The 15,411-nt window shown below is 51.2% G+C and overlaps 1 protein-coding gene across 5 annotated transcripts in view; it reads left to right on the top strand.

Moving 5' to 3' along the window:
• Positions 1-15,411, top strand: part of LOC135259944 (receptor-type tyrosine-protein phosphatase delta-like) — a 550,399-nt gene that overhangs the window by 412,611 nt on the left and 122,377 nt on the right. For 4 of the 5 annotated variants that reach the window (XM_064344912.1, XM_064344911.1, XM_064344908.1 and 1 more), the window contains one exon: positions 12,250-12,400. In XM_064344912.1, the coding sequence (XP_064200982.1) occupies positions 12,316-12,400 (85 nt within the window). In that variant the 5' untranslated portion in view covers positions 12,250-12,315. Of the gene's footprint in view, positions 1-8,059; positions 8,189-12,249; positions 12,401-15,411 lie in introns of those variants that run through there. The other variant, XM_064344910.1, reaches the window with a different exon arrangement.

Raw genomic sequence — 15,411 nt, 5'->3', positions numbered from 1 at the left:
TCATTAGCTACAGACGCTCCTCTCCTGTCACACTGAGCTTGCAAAGAAGTCGTCATCTTCATACGCAGCGTCGTCTTGCGGAATCTTGTTAATTGCCGATCGGAATCTGCTTGTGTTTACTATTCTTGCTCTTCTGCTCTTCACTTGTTTATTATCAAGCGTTTATTATCTTTTTCCTTCGAGGAATAGCGCAAGAGAACGATAAGACCTTTGTAGCGTCGTCATGATCTGCTGTTTTTATTTCTCTTCGAGGAAAATTCAGCATTTGGTCCGAAAACAGATGACACCTTTGGGAAGCTAACCGCAGATAAAGGTGTAAAAGTAGAGCAAAATTTGCATGGTCACACTAGCAAAAGTAAAAAGTTTGTTCTAATTGGTGCTGCCGCACGGCGTGCGCTATACTCTAAAGGATTCAACACAAAACGCTGGCTTTTCTGAGGGAAAACAAAGGGAAGTTGAGAGGCGATGCATCAGGATGAAAAGCGCGTTGTTTTACAGGTGGCTCACTGCTCATTAATTACGCGTTTGCACCGAGCCTGTCTGGAGGAAAAAACGCGCTTCGCAAACGCAAATAAAAGTTATTTTCAGGGAGGTTAGCTGTACGCGGCGGCAGCTGCATCGCGGTCTGCAGCTGCGGTGGCCGCGTGGCGTCACGCCATGTCCCCTCGCGCGCCCGGCGCATTTTTCAGAGCTATGCGTAGCTGCGCCTCGCTTCGCAAACGCAGCTCGTCCGTGTGTGGCGAACGCAGGAGCGAGCAGAGACGGCGTGCGGGCTCACGCACTCAACAGCGGTATTCCCCCCTTTGTTTGCACGCTTGCGGCCGGCTTCTCTCCGTGTGTGTGTGCGTTTCGGGCGTGCGTTTGAAGATAAGCCGCGAGCGATCGGGACCGGGCTCTCCCTTCGACCCGTCGGAAGGGGATCCCGCGCAAACTCAGGGTTCCCGCGATCCGCGATGTTTCCCGGAGACAAACAGCGTCGGCCGCCGCCCGCCGAGCCCCTTTGACGTACGCTCGCCCCGAGCGGCATTGTGGCGGAATATATTGTCGAGCGCTTAATGAAACGCTCAATTACGATCTTTAAATAGGTAATTACACACTGTTTATCCCCCCCCACCCCCCCCACCCCCCGGTCGGAGCAGTCTCTCTCTCTTTCAGACGGCACATCGGGCCTCGTGGATCTCGGCCAGCGACAGCCAATAGAAGCGCAGGGGCTCCAGATTACAGCTCTTTTTTAAAATGCTATTGGCAGCCCCATTAATAAACTCTTTATGGACAATGAGCGGCGAGCCGCAGTAAAGTCTCGCTGGCAGTTGGGGGAAAATATCGCCTGATCCTGATCCAGCCGGGCCGAGCCGAGAGGACCGTTAGCGCTTAGCGCTTAGCGGTCACCGGGGAGCGGGGGGTACGGTCACGGGCGCTCCTGGAGTCCGGCGCTGAGTGATGATTCCCCGCTGACCCCTGACCTGTGACCCCCCCCGGCTGTGACCTTCCCCAGCCCTGTCGGCAGTGACAGAGTGGAGAGGGAGACGTGAGAGTCGACTCCTGGGTTTCACTGCTGTCTGAGTGCGCTGGGGGAGGGTCCTCGTCAGCCGTGAAAAATTTCAGGCATGCACACGTGGTCACATGTACACACACACACACACACACACAAACACAGTATAGACAGAGAGAGAGCAAGTGTAAGTGAGAAAGATGGAACAAAATTGTAGAGCTTGACCATATGCCTCTGATGTCGATATATCTTATTAAAGACTACCCAGATGGTACGGAGTGAATGGTGTCTGTAATTTTGCCGCAAGGTTTGAGACGGAGCACACAATGCTTCATTTCTCTCTTCACTCGAGCCTCAACTAGAAACCCACGCGGCAAGCAGGTGGACATTTTTCTGCTAACGGGAAATTCATTCGTTGAGAGACATTTCTCTCCGTCTGTGCTCGAGTCCTGAACTTATTTATGGACAATTAGCTATATGTGTAGCCTGCAAGAACATTTTAATTCTGATAATGACTTCTTATTTACTGCTTATTGACGTGTGTTTTGTTTTTGTCTGTTGAACAAGTTTCACTATCAAAGTAGGCTATACAGGTGAGCACAGTAGTTCAGCTGGAAAAACAGAATAATCTTATTTCATGTGCTGTGTCTCTCAGCATGTGAGCATATCCATGAATAGGGTTGCCATAAAAGCAGGATAAATACCTTCACAGTCTTGTGCTTAATCAAGCATGTGCTTTAGTTTTTGACGTTTTTCAGATGACTAACGTGAGTTAGCCTAATTTCAGCGAAGAATATATTTTGGGAAGCATTTTCTCCGGTCTTACTCTACGTCATATGAAGTTTACAGTGTCCCGGTCATGCCTTTTTCCACAGCGAAACGTGACGTCACTCACGTTCTCCGAAGGTGTGATTATTTTAATAAGGTGCTATGTACGCGGAGGTTAAGCTGTAGATCATCAGCTTATTAGATCATATCAGGCACGTGGCCCCGTGTGACTGTCACAGTATCCGCCTGCCATATGCTACTCTAAGTGAAGCTTGCCCAGTTTGATTACGCAGGCAGAGCAGACAGTGATCTGTACCTCGGTGGCCTGTAAATCCTACTCACTCAACCATGCTAAAAAACTCCATTACCCACAAGCCCCTCCTGAGACTGTCGGCCTGCTCACATAGCATTATCATGTGTCTAACCCGTAAGTGGGGTGGCGAGTGGGAGTCTGGTACAGCGTGGGAAGGAAAATCGGTCAGGTGTGGAAAGACCCCCCTCCCCCACCCCCCCCCTCCCCCCCAACCCCCCATATGCTGTCTGTGGATAATGGAAGAGCTGAAGTCCCAGCAGTGATTTCCCTAGTTCTCTGAGAATATAAATGTGGAAATATATTTCAGTTGTTTGGCTCGGGCTGTATCACATTAAATTATCATTCAGAGATAATAGGAGACGTTTGGGGTTTTAATTCCTGCATTAGCCTTTCAGGAGGCTGTTTACGCCTGGAGCGTCTTTCATGTACTTTTTTTGTGTTAAAGCATTACCCTCCCAAAACAGTGGCTGCGGTTTTCCAAGCGGAAAAGCCCTCAGCCTCCGAGTGGTGAAATGATGAATCGGTTGCATTAAAGGAAAAATGACTACCGCGGTCCACTGCCAAGAAACTGGCAAAAAAACAACACGCACACAAAAAAAAAAGAACTTAAGTTTTGTCATGCAAATCCGTTCACCGGAGAACGGGCTTGTAATAAACTGAGAAATATATTCTTTTTGTCAGAAAGTAGTGTTTAGCAATTTATTTCCCCTGTAGTTTTAGTATCTGTGGCACGGCCTGTCTTGCTGTAATGGACCATTGTCCCCCCTGTAGTCTGCACCTCCAGTTTAAATGACGCTGAGCACTTCTCCGTGGGTACGAAACACGCTCAGGTCAGTGAGGAATTAGCCTTTCTTTTCTTCGTTTCGCTGATTTCCACGTGGATTCGTTTAATTCGTATGCGAAGCGGGAACGCCACTGCATATGGACGTTGGGTGAGAAGGGTTAGCCGATTGTTCTTGAGCAGATCCGCCGTTTCTTATTAAAATGTGTAAAGATGTGTATAGAGATATTCCTGTGGTGACGGGACCGCCCCCCCCCCACCCCCCACCCCGTCTTTTTCCTGCCTCACGATATGTAGCATGATTTAGCCGGCCCGTTATCAAACCCCTGGTCACGAGGCATAAATCCCGTCCGTACGATCTCAGTTCACTGTTTTAGCGCATTAGCACTCTTTTTAACGCCGAATTGGGTTTCCGTGGACGCAGGGCACCTATTTTGTCCGCGCCCTTTTCTCCCGAGGAGAGCTATCGCCGCCGCTCGATTTCCTCCGCTGCGACAGCAAAACTAACGTCCGACGCGAATGTTTGAAAAATACAAGACGGCGTCTAACTGGTTTACCCAGCCATTGAAGACATAACACTTTTTTTAAACGAAAAAAAAAAAAACTAAATGGCTTTCTGTTTTAATATGGCTTCCCTTGGCTGTGGTAGTGAATGCCAGATTGCTTACCCGTTGTAAATGTTATGCTATGTCAAACCAGCGTAACCTGAAACGGTTTCTTGCCTTTTAATTCCAGCATTATGGCATTAAATTTTCCGATGAAATGTTGCATGTGCGGTTTTAAGAATATATGGCTGTTATTTTCCTGAACAGCTGAAACCGTACCTAGTGCTGTTTAACCTTGCGGCTGAGCTTCTGCCAGCATGTCTGAACTCAACAGGATAGGACACTGGAATAATCATTCACCAAGACAGGAGCCAGGGACAAGTACCGAGCCATTTATCTGAACTCAACAGCTATCAGGAGGGGGCTGTGTGTGTGTGTGTGTGTGTGTGTGCGCGCGTGTGTGTGTGTGTGTGTGTGTGTGTGTGTGTGTGCGCGCGTGTGTGTGTGTGTGTGTGCGTGTGCGTGTGGGGGGTGGGGGGTGAAGTAGGAAATAACAGAGAGAAAGGGGGGAAAGTACGGGTAGAGAGAGAGGAAGAGAGAGAGCGAGAGAGAGATTTGGGAAGGATGGAGAGATAGTTTCCATTGGGACAGTGTGGGGATCAAGGAGCCAAACTTTTGCTTTTTCAGCTGTAAGAAACCCATCCCAAAACCAGAAGAGCAGCCTTGACAGCAATAACGTTCCTTTTCATTTATCATTCTTTTTTCCCTCCGTTTCCTTTCCACACATTCTCTCAGCCTGTGGGTTAATGTGGGCTCTCCAAGACTTGATGCCGTTTGTGTAAACCCCTGGACTGCTGAGCTGGCCATGGAAGAACACTTGGTACAGGGCTGGAATAACAGTTTGCAAAATTTACAGTTCTGGTTAGGGGACACTTGTTGGTTAAATGAATAGATATTAATCCCAGCAAGCTGTGAGCTTTGAGAGGCCTTTAAAGTTCATGGGAGAAAGTGGAGTCCAGCTCTAAATTAAGGGAGTTTGGGTGATGCTCAGGTATGAGTCAAGCACCAGAGGAAATAAAGCTAAAATAAAACCATTAGTAGGATGGCCGACCTGCTTAAAGGAGCATAGATGGCTGTAACATATGACATTATATTATTATTTATTGTAGTATTAAACCATGACAGATTACTATGAAGCCTTGGTTCTTCCAGGGTTGAGAGAGCGAGAGAGACGGAGAGAGAGAGAGATGAGTCGATAAAATGGCTGTCCTTGACTTTCTGAAAGACTGAAACGCTTTTGTCGGTGTTGAACTGTGGAAAGACTGAAAGAAAGAGAGAGACAGAGAGAGGAAAATTGTAAGCGCTAGGTATTACAGGCTTTAATTTGGATGCCGCACTTGAGGGCATAGCTTAGCTTAGCGACGCGAGAGCTCTTATTAAAGGTGCCCACTGATCTGGCGCATGAAAAACAAACCCACACCGCCAAGAGTGGAGAGGAAGATAAAAGGCGAGTGCGTGCGTCACGCGCGGTGGGCGTGGCCAGAGGTCCCAGAGCGAGCCAGTCAGGGGGAGAGGCAGAGGCGTTTCGGCAGGCCCTGTCCTGACCCGGGCGGCCTCGTTTAGGCTGAGTGACATTTCCGAGGCGGTCCCAGGCCCCCGCGTCCCGCGCTCTCTCACACCGTTAATGTAAACGTCGCTGTTAATGAAGCGGACGGGTCGGGGGGGGGGGAGGGGCAGGGGTCCGCGGAGGCGCCCAGCGAAACGTCCGCGCTCATCCCCTCCGTTTCTCTCCTTCGCATTTTCGCGGGAAACGGCGACATTCTCGCGCAAAAGCATTCGCGTCGTCGCCCGCTGTGCAGATCGTTTTAACAGACGCTCAAGGCGTGCATTTGGATTGATCTGCGTGCTCTCCACAGATCCGGCCGCACCGCTGTTTCTCAGAGCGTTCGTTCAGACGTTCCTCACCTGCGCATTTCCGGGAGTCAGGCAGATAGAGGATGATGGGAATAAGCATCTCGTTTAGACTCTGATCTCCGGCTGACGGAGTGAAGGTGGTTGTGTGTGAAGACGGCTGCCGGGATGCCTGCGTACCACGCAGAGGTGATTTGGCGGGGGTGCTGGGCCGCGGGAAGAACTAGGCAATTCGGCTGTCACACAGAAATGAAATAAGTGAGGCTTTTCTGCGTTTTCATCCCCGAAGGGAATTTGTCTTAAAATTTGTTTTCAAATAAACTACTACTAAACCACAGATGAAAGGTCAATACTACTACAGCTGACTACCAAGTCAGTACTACTACTGGTGACTACTAAGTCAGTACTACTACAGCTGACTACCAAGTCAGTACTACTACTGGTGACTACTAAGTCAGTACTACTACAGCTGACTACCAAGTCAGTACTACTACTGGTGACTACTAAGTCAGTACTACTACCTGATACAATTCGTCCTACTACTGCTGATTGCCAAGTCAGTACTACTACAGCTGACTGCCAAGTCAGTACTACTACAGCTGACTGCCAAGTCAGTACTACTACTGGTGACTACTAAGTCAGTACTACTACAGCTGACTACCAAGTCAGTACTACTACAGCTGACTGCCAAGTCAGTACTACTACTGGTGACTACTAAGTCAGTACTACTACAGCTGACTACCAAGTCAGTACTACTACTGCTGACTACCAAGTCAGTACTACTACAGCTGACTACCAAGTCAGTACTACTACTGCTGACTACTAAGTCAGTACTACTACTAAAAGTCAGTAATAGAGCCAGTTTGAAGTTGCTGGGGTGAACCGAATTCTTCTGGAGGAATGTGCGTTCTTCATGTGAGCGGAGTTCTGTTTTTTTTGGGCCGGGGACCGAACCTCAGACTTCAGGAATGACTTTCAGCGGCGTCCAGACCGCGAGATGCGATCGGCGCGGAAAAACGCGATCTCCGAGCCGCGCCAGAAAGCTTTCCCAGCTGTTAGCGCGCTCTTGAGCTGCGGAAAGGTCACCGGCTGGGCCCCGGGGGGGTTGGGGGGGGGGGCGAACATTACAGGTAATTATCTGGCACGTTCAGCCGGACTGCGGAACGGAAAGGGGCGGAGCTGTGGAACGCCGAGGCGGCGGTCGACCGCGGTCTGCGGCCGGTCGCGGGGAGCTCCTCCCCCCTCCCGTCAGCGCGGGTCAGAGAGGGGCCAGCGGTCACGCGGAGGGCAGCGCGTCCTCATGCCGCGTTGAGCGAGGCCGATGCGCAGAAACAGTCCGAACGGCGCTCGACTGGAAGAACGACAGCAAGGCGAGCGAAACGCTGTGTTACACCGATTCAGTCCTCAATCAGTTCATGCAAGTAAAGTTTGCTTTTTCACCAGTCTGTGATCTGTGCCAGAAACAGCAAGGTTGGCATTGAAATTAGCCTGTAGATGGACACGTGGGCTGTTGAGGCCAGATTTACACTCATGATATGTAACCTTGGAGACGCGTCATGGTGACATCTTGATGACATCACAATGCTGCTTGTTCTTTTTATTTGTACACATGTTTGTATTAGCATTGGTTCATGCCAGGGGCCAGAAAACAGCCTGTCTTTAACACAGGGGCCAGGCAATGTGTGGAACACCCTCTGGGAAATGGGACTTCCAGAAAATACATTGACGTAAAACACATTAAGATATGGGAACATTTGGAAATACATGAGGAAAATATTTCCATTTTCAGAAGTCCTAATGTATATGTCAAATACTATGCTCTGAAATATCTGCCTATTTGTCATTATTATTTTCGCTCAGAAGTCTGAACATAATGCGTTATGTTGTGCATATAATGCGTTATGTACAGGGTCGGTACGTATTGTATACATGCGTATGTTGTGCATACATGCGTATGCGATAGTGCGTATGTGTGCAATGCAGTATGTTGTGCATACGATGCGGCGTGTTGCGTTTCCGTGTGGGCACACTGCACATTGCGGTGTCGTGTCGGAGCGCGGTCGGTGCCAGCTCCGAACCCTGGCCTCCCTCGGCCGGCATCCGCCCCCAGCGTAGCGCAAGCTGGCACCTCCTCTGGCAGCGCGGCCTCCGGGCTCGGCGGGGCGGCGGGGGAGCGTGGCGGAGCGTGGCGGAGCTCCAGGTCCTGCCCACACCGGCCCCTCGCCCCATATGGGCCAGCTTGTGCGTCGCAGGGTCGTGGAACCTTCTCTCGCCGCCATCTCCGCCGTTAGCCTTAGCGTTAGCATTAGCACGGCATCGCGGGACAAACCACTGACACTGTGAGGACCGAGCAGCGGAAATGTCTTCGCCGGTCAGTGGTGAGAGCCTCTTCTCAGTCATTTCTGGCTATTTCTCTCTTTTATTCTCTCTCTCTCTCTCTCTCTCTGTCTTTCTCTCGCATTCTGTTTCCATTGTGGTTCTTCTCAAGGCTAGGGAGTTACGGGTTTTTGTGTGGTCTAAACGCGTGAGGCTCCTGCCTGGTTGCATGTTTGGTGATATCGGTGTGCTGAGAAGTGACCTCTTCTTTGAGGTTGTGAAATATACAGATGGCTCTGTGTTTCAGAATCAGCGTGAGAGGAGTGGGGAGGAGCATGTGTGAATGTGTGTGTGTGTGTGTGTGTGTGTGTGTGTGTGTGTGTGTGTGTGTGTGTGTGTGTGCGGGGGGGAGATGGTAGCGCTCTGACATGCAATGGCATGTTGACCCTTGGAAATCGTCAGGGAGGGGTTTTTACCCACAAACAGACAAAGCTGTGTAGAAAAACTCTTCTGAAAGAGGCTGAATTTCATGCAGTGGAATGAGAAAGGCTTGACCTTTTTGTCTTCCCTTCTCCATGGCCTCCCCCAGCACCCCTCCTCCTCCCCCCCGTTTGTAATCAGGTGAATCACGCTGTACAAACAGAGCTTGTTTGGGACGGGGGGATTAAGGTCCCTCTGAATTGATTCCTTCTCCGGGCGTTTCTCTCGCTCCCGCGCGGAGCGCGCTGGCACAGAGAGGACATCTGGCAGCGTCCACGTACCCCAGACACCGGGACCCGCGCCTCCCCAATCTGATCCTGCGCTTTAAAGCCGGGAGACTGCGGTGTGTGTGTGTGTGTGTATGTGTGTGTGTGTTTGAGTGGAGGTGTGTGTGTGGGGTTAGCGCGGGGTGTGTGTGAGCACGGGTGTGGTGAGCCGGTGTGTGTGACTGTGTGTGTGAACACGGGGGTGTGTGTGAGCGCGGAGGTGTGTGTGTGTGAGCGTGGAGGTGGTGTGTGTGTGAGCGTGGAGGTGTGTGTGTGTGTGTGAGCTGGAGTGTGTGTGTGTTGTGTGTGTGTGCGTGTGCATGTGGGTGTGTGCATGCAACGTGTGTGTGTGTGTGTATATTTGTGTGCATGAGTGTGTGTGCCTGTCGGTGTGTGTGTGTATACACGTGGTTGAATTTGTGCATGCACGTGTGAGTGTGTGTGCCTGTGTGTGTGTGTGTGGGTTTAAATAGAAAGGAATCGCTGGGGTTGGACGGTGAAAATGAGCTGCTTTGTCTGTGTCTGCCGCTCTGATTGTGCTGTGGAACTTTTTCTCTCTCCTCCCCCCTCCCTCCCTCCCTCCCTCCCTCTTTCTTCTTCACATCAGCAGATAAATAGCCAGGCGAAAGACTGTTTCATTTAAGGGGATTATCAGGCTCCTTTAATGGTGTTTGCGCTCATAAACGCCGGCGTCCTCGGCCGTGTGAATTAGAGAGCCTCTGCGGCGGGGAGATAATTGCGTTTGTTTGACTGCGCTCCCGTCCAAAAAGAGCCTTCGCCGCCCGCTCTGGCTCGCGGCGGTGCGCTAACGCTAACGCTAAAGGTTAAAACAGAAGCGCGGCGCGATTTACGGTCCGGCCGAGGAACCGGGGGAGGGGGGTGGGGGGGGTTCGGAAGACACGCTCTAATGGTGCCAGAGTTCATTAAACAGCGTACGGTAATATCTCCTCACTAGCGGCTCTTCCTCAGAGATCACACGCTCCGCTCCTTCCCTTTCTGTGGTGGTTTGGCCCGTGCAGCGGATTACCGGCTGATGACCGTGATCTTGTAGACTTGCTCGCGCTCACAAGGGATCAAGACCTGGCTTTTGACAGAAACTGACCTGGAAGAGGGGCTCGTGTGTGTGTGTGTATGTGTGCTTGTGTGTGTGCGTGGAAGTGTGCCTGTACTTGTGTGCGTGCATGCATGTGTGTGTGTGTGTGTGTGTTTGCATGCATGTGTGTGCGTGTGCATTTAAGTTCTGGTTCCCTCCACACGCTGACTGTGTATGAACAGCATTTACATGCATTGGTAGCAGTGAGGACGCTGGCTCTGATCAGGCACACTGCAGCTTGGCTGTTACTCGTAGCTCTGAGGCTAATATCAGCGGCTGGGGAGCCAGCGCTTTATCACAGCGTGGGCAGGACCGCGCGCTCCCCTCGCCAGCCCCCAACGTCTCCGTTCATCCCCGCCCTTCCTTTCCCTTCCCTTCCCTTCCCTTCCCTACCCATTCACTCGAATCCAAATCCCCCTTTTCCGAAGCGTGTCCGGCACACGCCTGCGCGGAGAAGCCGGCGGCCAGCGCGAGCGCCGCGGAGCTAGCCGGCGTCGTTAGCCGCGTACCCGCGCCCGGTCACCTCCCTCTACGCCGCGGCGGCGGCTAGCGCGAGGCTCCGCGGACGAACGCCCGCCCGTTGAGTCCGCCCGCGCCGCGGTGTTTACTTTGAAAGAGCTCCAAGCCATTTTCCGCACTTATTTGTCTTTCTCTCAATTGAATCGCGGGTCTGGTTTTTCTATTTTTTTTCTTCTCCCCCCCTCTCTCCGTCCGTCTTTTATCGAACGCAAAGGAGAGAAAGAGAGAGAAAGGCGCTAGCAGTGGATTAAAAGGTTTTTATGGGTGAAAGATGCTGTTGCAAAGGCACTCTGCTCTCTTCCCCATTAAATCTGTTAGCCCTGCCTTTCAGCGAGTGCCAGGGCCTAACTGGGCACTACCCTCCGTGGGTGGTCCCGGCCCTGTTTTTTTTGTGTTGGTTTGTTTTTTGTTTTGTTTTGTTTTCTTTTTTTGCCAGGATAGAGGTGAGCACCCAACCCCCCAAACAGAAAACATGCACACGTACACACACACATACACGCACACGTTCACACATGCGCACACAGGCTCACACACGCACACACACTGACTCACACGCACTCCCACATACACACATGCACACACACACACACACTTGTATGCACTCACACAACACACACACACAGACTCGCGCACACTCTCGCACACACATCCCCCCCACCACACACACACACACACACACACACACTCATTTCACTGGGAGTAATCCTGTATGCACTGGGCCCGCTCTAGTGGGTGAGAGTGGTCTAAGAGCCGGAGGAGCTGGAAACAGGCTCCACAGATGGAGCGGGGGGGGTCAGGGAGAGGCCACAGGCCTGCAGAACAGCCAGTCTAATCGGGTCACCTTGGTCCCTGTGCTGGACCCACAACCTCAAGGCATGCTGGGGTTTTTACCAATTGGCAACAGATTGAATTCAAATTAATTCCACATTTGCAACCCCCCTCCACATTATAGAAGCCCTTGTAGAACCCAGAATCCAGAACAGTAATGGACAGAAATTTTGTTTTCTATAGAATGTCTAGGCTCTTATTTGTTTTTTATTTTCCTCCCCCCAACACCCCCCCCCCAGCCCAAGGTAACAAATGTTCCTCTGACTTGAAAGGCATAAGTATTCAGTGCTTCAGCGAATCGTGTATGAATTTGGAGGGCAAAGGGAAAGTGTTTGGAAGTGATTTTAGGAATATTACTTTTTTTGTATAGAAGTACAGACTTCAGAGGATGTGGTGGGTGGTGGTGGTGGTGGTGGGGGCGTGGGGGGCAGGGTGGGAGTGGGGGGAAAGGGGGGAAGGGGGGTGGCATCTTTGCAGAGCTGTGAATCGTTTTCATAAAATCTCATTACCGATGCGCGGGATGTGCATCGGAGCGAGCCTTGCGCTTTTTTTTTTTTTCTCTCTTTTTAGCCGCGAGCGGAAATCTTGTTACGGAGGCGTCCCGCTATCTCCGCCGTGTTTACACAGCCATTGTCTGCCTTCGCCGGGCCGCTACGCTGTGCGGTCCGCGCGGGGAGCGTCACAGTCGCGCGCGCTACAGACGAGCTCGCTCCGCCTCACCTGTTCCTGGTCTTTCTTCTCTCCCTCCTCCCGCCTGTCTTCTCTCCCTCCGCTCCATCTCACCCGTTCCTGGTCTTTCCTCTCTCCCTCCGCTCCGTCTCACCTGTTCCTGGTCTTTCTTCTCTCCCTCCGCTCCGTCTCACCCATTCCTGGTCTTTCCTCTCTCCCTCCGCTCCGTTTAACCCGTTCCTGGTCTTTCCTCTCTCTCTCTCCGCAGCCTGTGAACATCCCGCTAGCCAGAGATTGGACCGGACCGCGAGCCAGCGAGACTGAGGCCGCCGGCATGCTGGTGCCAAGCTGTCACATGATGCACGTGGGCGGGGCCATGTTGCTGCTCCTGGGCCTCCTGTCCGTCGCTGACACTGAGAGTAAGTCACCATATCCCTCTCTCTCTCCATCTCTCCGTCGCTCCTCCTGCCCTCTTTTCACCTCCCTCTCTCTCTCTCTGAGGTAGACACACACACATGCGTCACACACACACTGTCTACACTTTCTCATTCCCAATTTTTCTTTCTCTCTCTCACACACTGTCTCAACTTTTCTCTCTCTCTTTCTCGCTCTCTCCCTCTCTCTCTGACACAGGCACACACACACACACACTGTCTACACTTTTTAATTCACATTCTCTTTCTCTCTCTCAAATGCTCTCAACTTTTCTTTCTCTTTGACACACACGCACACGCTTGCCCACTGACACAGGACGTCTCTTTTATTTCATTCTAATAACCAGAATGGATAAGGACAGACTGATAACACATATCAAATGAAGAACAACGTGGCTTTTGGCTTCGCACAGTCTATTGAGTAATATTTAAAAAACTCTGGGGATATGCTATCTTGAGTGGAAGCCCCATTCAGTGTCTTGAAGACGGACTACCGAGTCTGTTGGGGGTTAGCTTTTGATTTTCGGAAAGATTCATTATAATCGCCGTCCATAAAAATATTATTTTTAGCACCAGCAGTTTGAATTTGAAATTGTTTTCAAAGCCGAGGCATCTCGGAGGACCCCGAGGTGAAATCGATATTCAAGGCTGAAAAATGTGTCGAAAAGTTATATTTCCTGCAAGGCTTGCTCTCCTAACAAATGGTTTGTGTTGCGCCGGAAGATGTATTTCTCCGCCGTGACAGAAAAGTGGAAAAAAAAAAAAAAAGAAAAAAACGCGCCTACCTCATGGTCGTGGGGTTCAGCCGGGCTTTTTTTGTTTTGTTTTGTTTTGTTTTGTTTTGTTTTGTTTTGTTTGTTTTTCCGCGCCATCTGCCGCTTTAGCGTTTTTTCGCTTGGACGTCCTCGCTCATCTCGACGTGACGAGAGCGCGAGAAGCGGCTACGGTTTTAACGCGCATTCTAGCGCGGCGGATTCGCGGCTATAATGGCAGACACTAAATATCTTAAGTATCAATTAAGAATCAATTAAATCGAGGCCAATAATCTGTACTCAGAGAGTCTGCGTAGTTTATTTTTATTCTTTCGGCGATATCTTGGTTAAGCGTTTTTTGATAACGTTGATATAAAAAGAAAAAAGAAAAATGCTAATTGTCTTTCAAACGGAGTCAGGAGCATTACCCCTGTTAATTCAGACACAGCTGCGATAAGTAGTAAACAGTTGTGCTTTGGCCCTATTAAAATGCCATCGACAGCCTCTCTCTCTGTCGCAACAGCTGCTGTGATATAATATTTTTAACAGCTGTGCTGGTTTATATCATCAAAGCCGGAGCAAATTGACCATGAGGCTGGGGAGCGGGAGGGCTGACAGGTAGCGGGTGAGGGAGCGCTCGCACCAGCGCCCAACGCCGGTCCAAAAAGAGACCGGCGGGATTCTTTAAAAATACATATTTATCAAAGGGGTTTTTTCACACTCTCTCTCTCTCTGTTTCTCTCCCTCATGCTCTCTCTCTCTCTTTCTGTCTCTCATGTCCTCTCTCTCTCTCCCTCATGCTCTCTCTCGTTCTCACTCTCTCTCTCCCATGCCCTCTCTCTGTCTCTCTTGCACTCTCTCTGTCACTTCCCCCAATGCCCTCGTTCTCTCTCTCCCTCCCATGCCCCCCCTCTCTCTCTCTCTCTCTTCCTCTTTCTCAGAGGACTGTGGTGTTCTTTCACTGTGACAGAATAGCTCTCCTGCCTACAGTCTGTAACCCCCCCCCGCCACCGCCCCCCCCCCCCCCCTCCTGCATTTGCTACTGAGATCCGAACGGCATCAGCATAGAAGCTTAACCGGCTCAGAACCGGGGCCGTCTACGAGGCCGCAGCTGAGAGCCCTGGAGGAACGGGGGGGGGGGGGGGCGCCGAACGGAACCAAAAGGGAACGGGCCAAACGGTTCGGCGTGGCGTTCCCGGTTTGGTCACCTCCGAGGCGATCGCGGTTCACGCGTGACCGCGGGAGAGCGGGGGGGGCGGGGACGAGGGGAAGCGAAATGGCGGACCGGACAGATGGCGCAGTCTCCGAGCTGGCACCGCGCGCGTCCTATCTCCTGGGGCATGCTGGGAAAAAGGGAAAAAAAGAAAAAAAAGAACAGCGTAACTGCAGGCGGACGCTTCAGCGATGCTCCGCGAGCGAGGCCCGTACTGCGTGCCACGCCCAAACGACACGTCTCGGAAGAACGTACCGTGACCGCAAGGCGCCGCGTGTCCTCGGCCTCCCTCCTGCTCCCTCTGTGGCGCGTGGCGCTCCTTTCTCCGGGTGATGTAATGGCCGCCGCGGCCGGTTGTAGCGCTGACATCTCGGCCCGGTCCCTGCTCTTTACCCGACCTTTTCGAGCGCACATTTGTAAGATGCTCTGGGTCAGAGCGACCGATAAACACGTATCGCAACTGCAAAGAAAGCGACAGTGAACAAAAGCTGTTTATTTATTTATTTTTCTTTATTTTCTTTGCCCCCTCCGTTTTAATTTCCTGGTATGCTACGTATTCAACAGTTGTTGCGGTAATGAAATTGAAGTCAACCCCCACGTCACATTCTGTCCCATTATTTTTACAACACCACTGTTGGGGCTTAATTTATGCAGGGTGAATGGTTCTGGAAAAAAAACCTGCAACGAAACTTAATCGTTCCCCATGAACTAGAAATAATGAAGGAATCGCTCTCCGTCTCCTTAGCACCGTGACGCTGGTACACAGCCACCTCCTGCACCGCGGGCCGCTTTAATAAACAATAAATCGCTCGCAGATTCATTAGTGGCATTAAGCTCGTGAAGCACTCATGTCACCACCATTTCATCATGTTAGCATAATAGGTCAAGCCTCTAATGGCTTCTCCTTTGTTGCCCTGTAAACGGTGGGAGTGGCCACTTCTGTGTGAGCAACAGGCCCTTTCTCTGGTACACTGCATGATGGTGTACTGGCTCCTCCCCCTTTTTAAAATTAAGCTCTCCGATTGGTTCGC

This window comes from Anguilla rostrata, chromosome 7 (genome assembly GCF_018555375.3).
Source record: "Anguilla rostrata isolate EN2019 chromosome 7, ASM1855537v3, whole genome shotgun sequence".
Classification (NCBI taxonomy): Eukaryota; Metazoa; Chordata; class Actinopteri; order Anguilliformes; family Anguillidae; genus Anguilla; species Anguilla rostrata.
The sequence above is the reverse complement of the archived record's forward strand: the minus strand, read 5'-3'. Positions and strand labels throughout refer to the sequence as shown.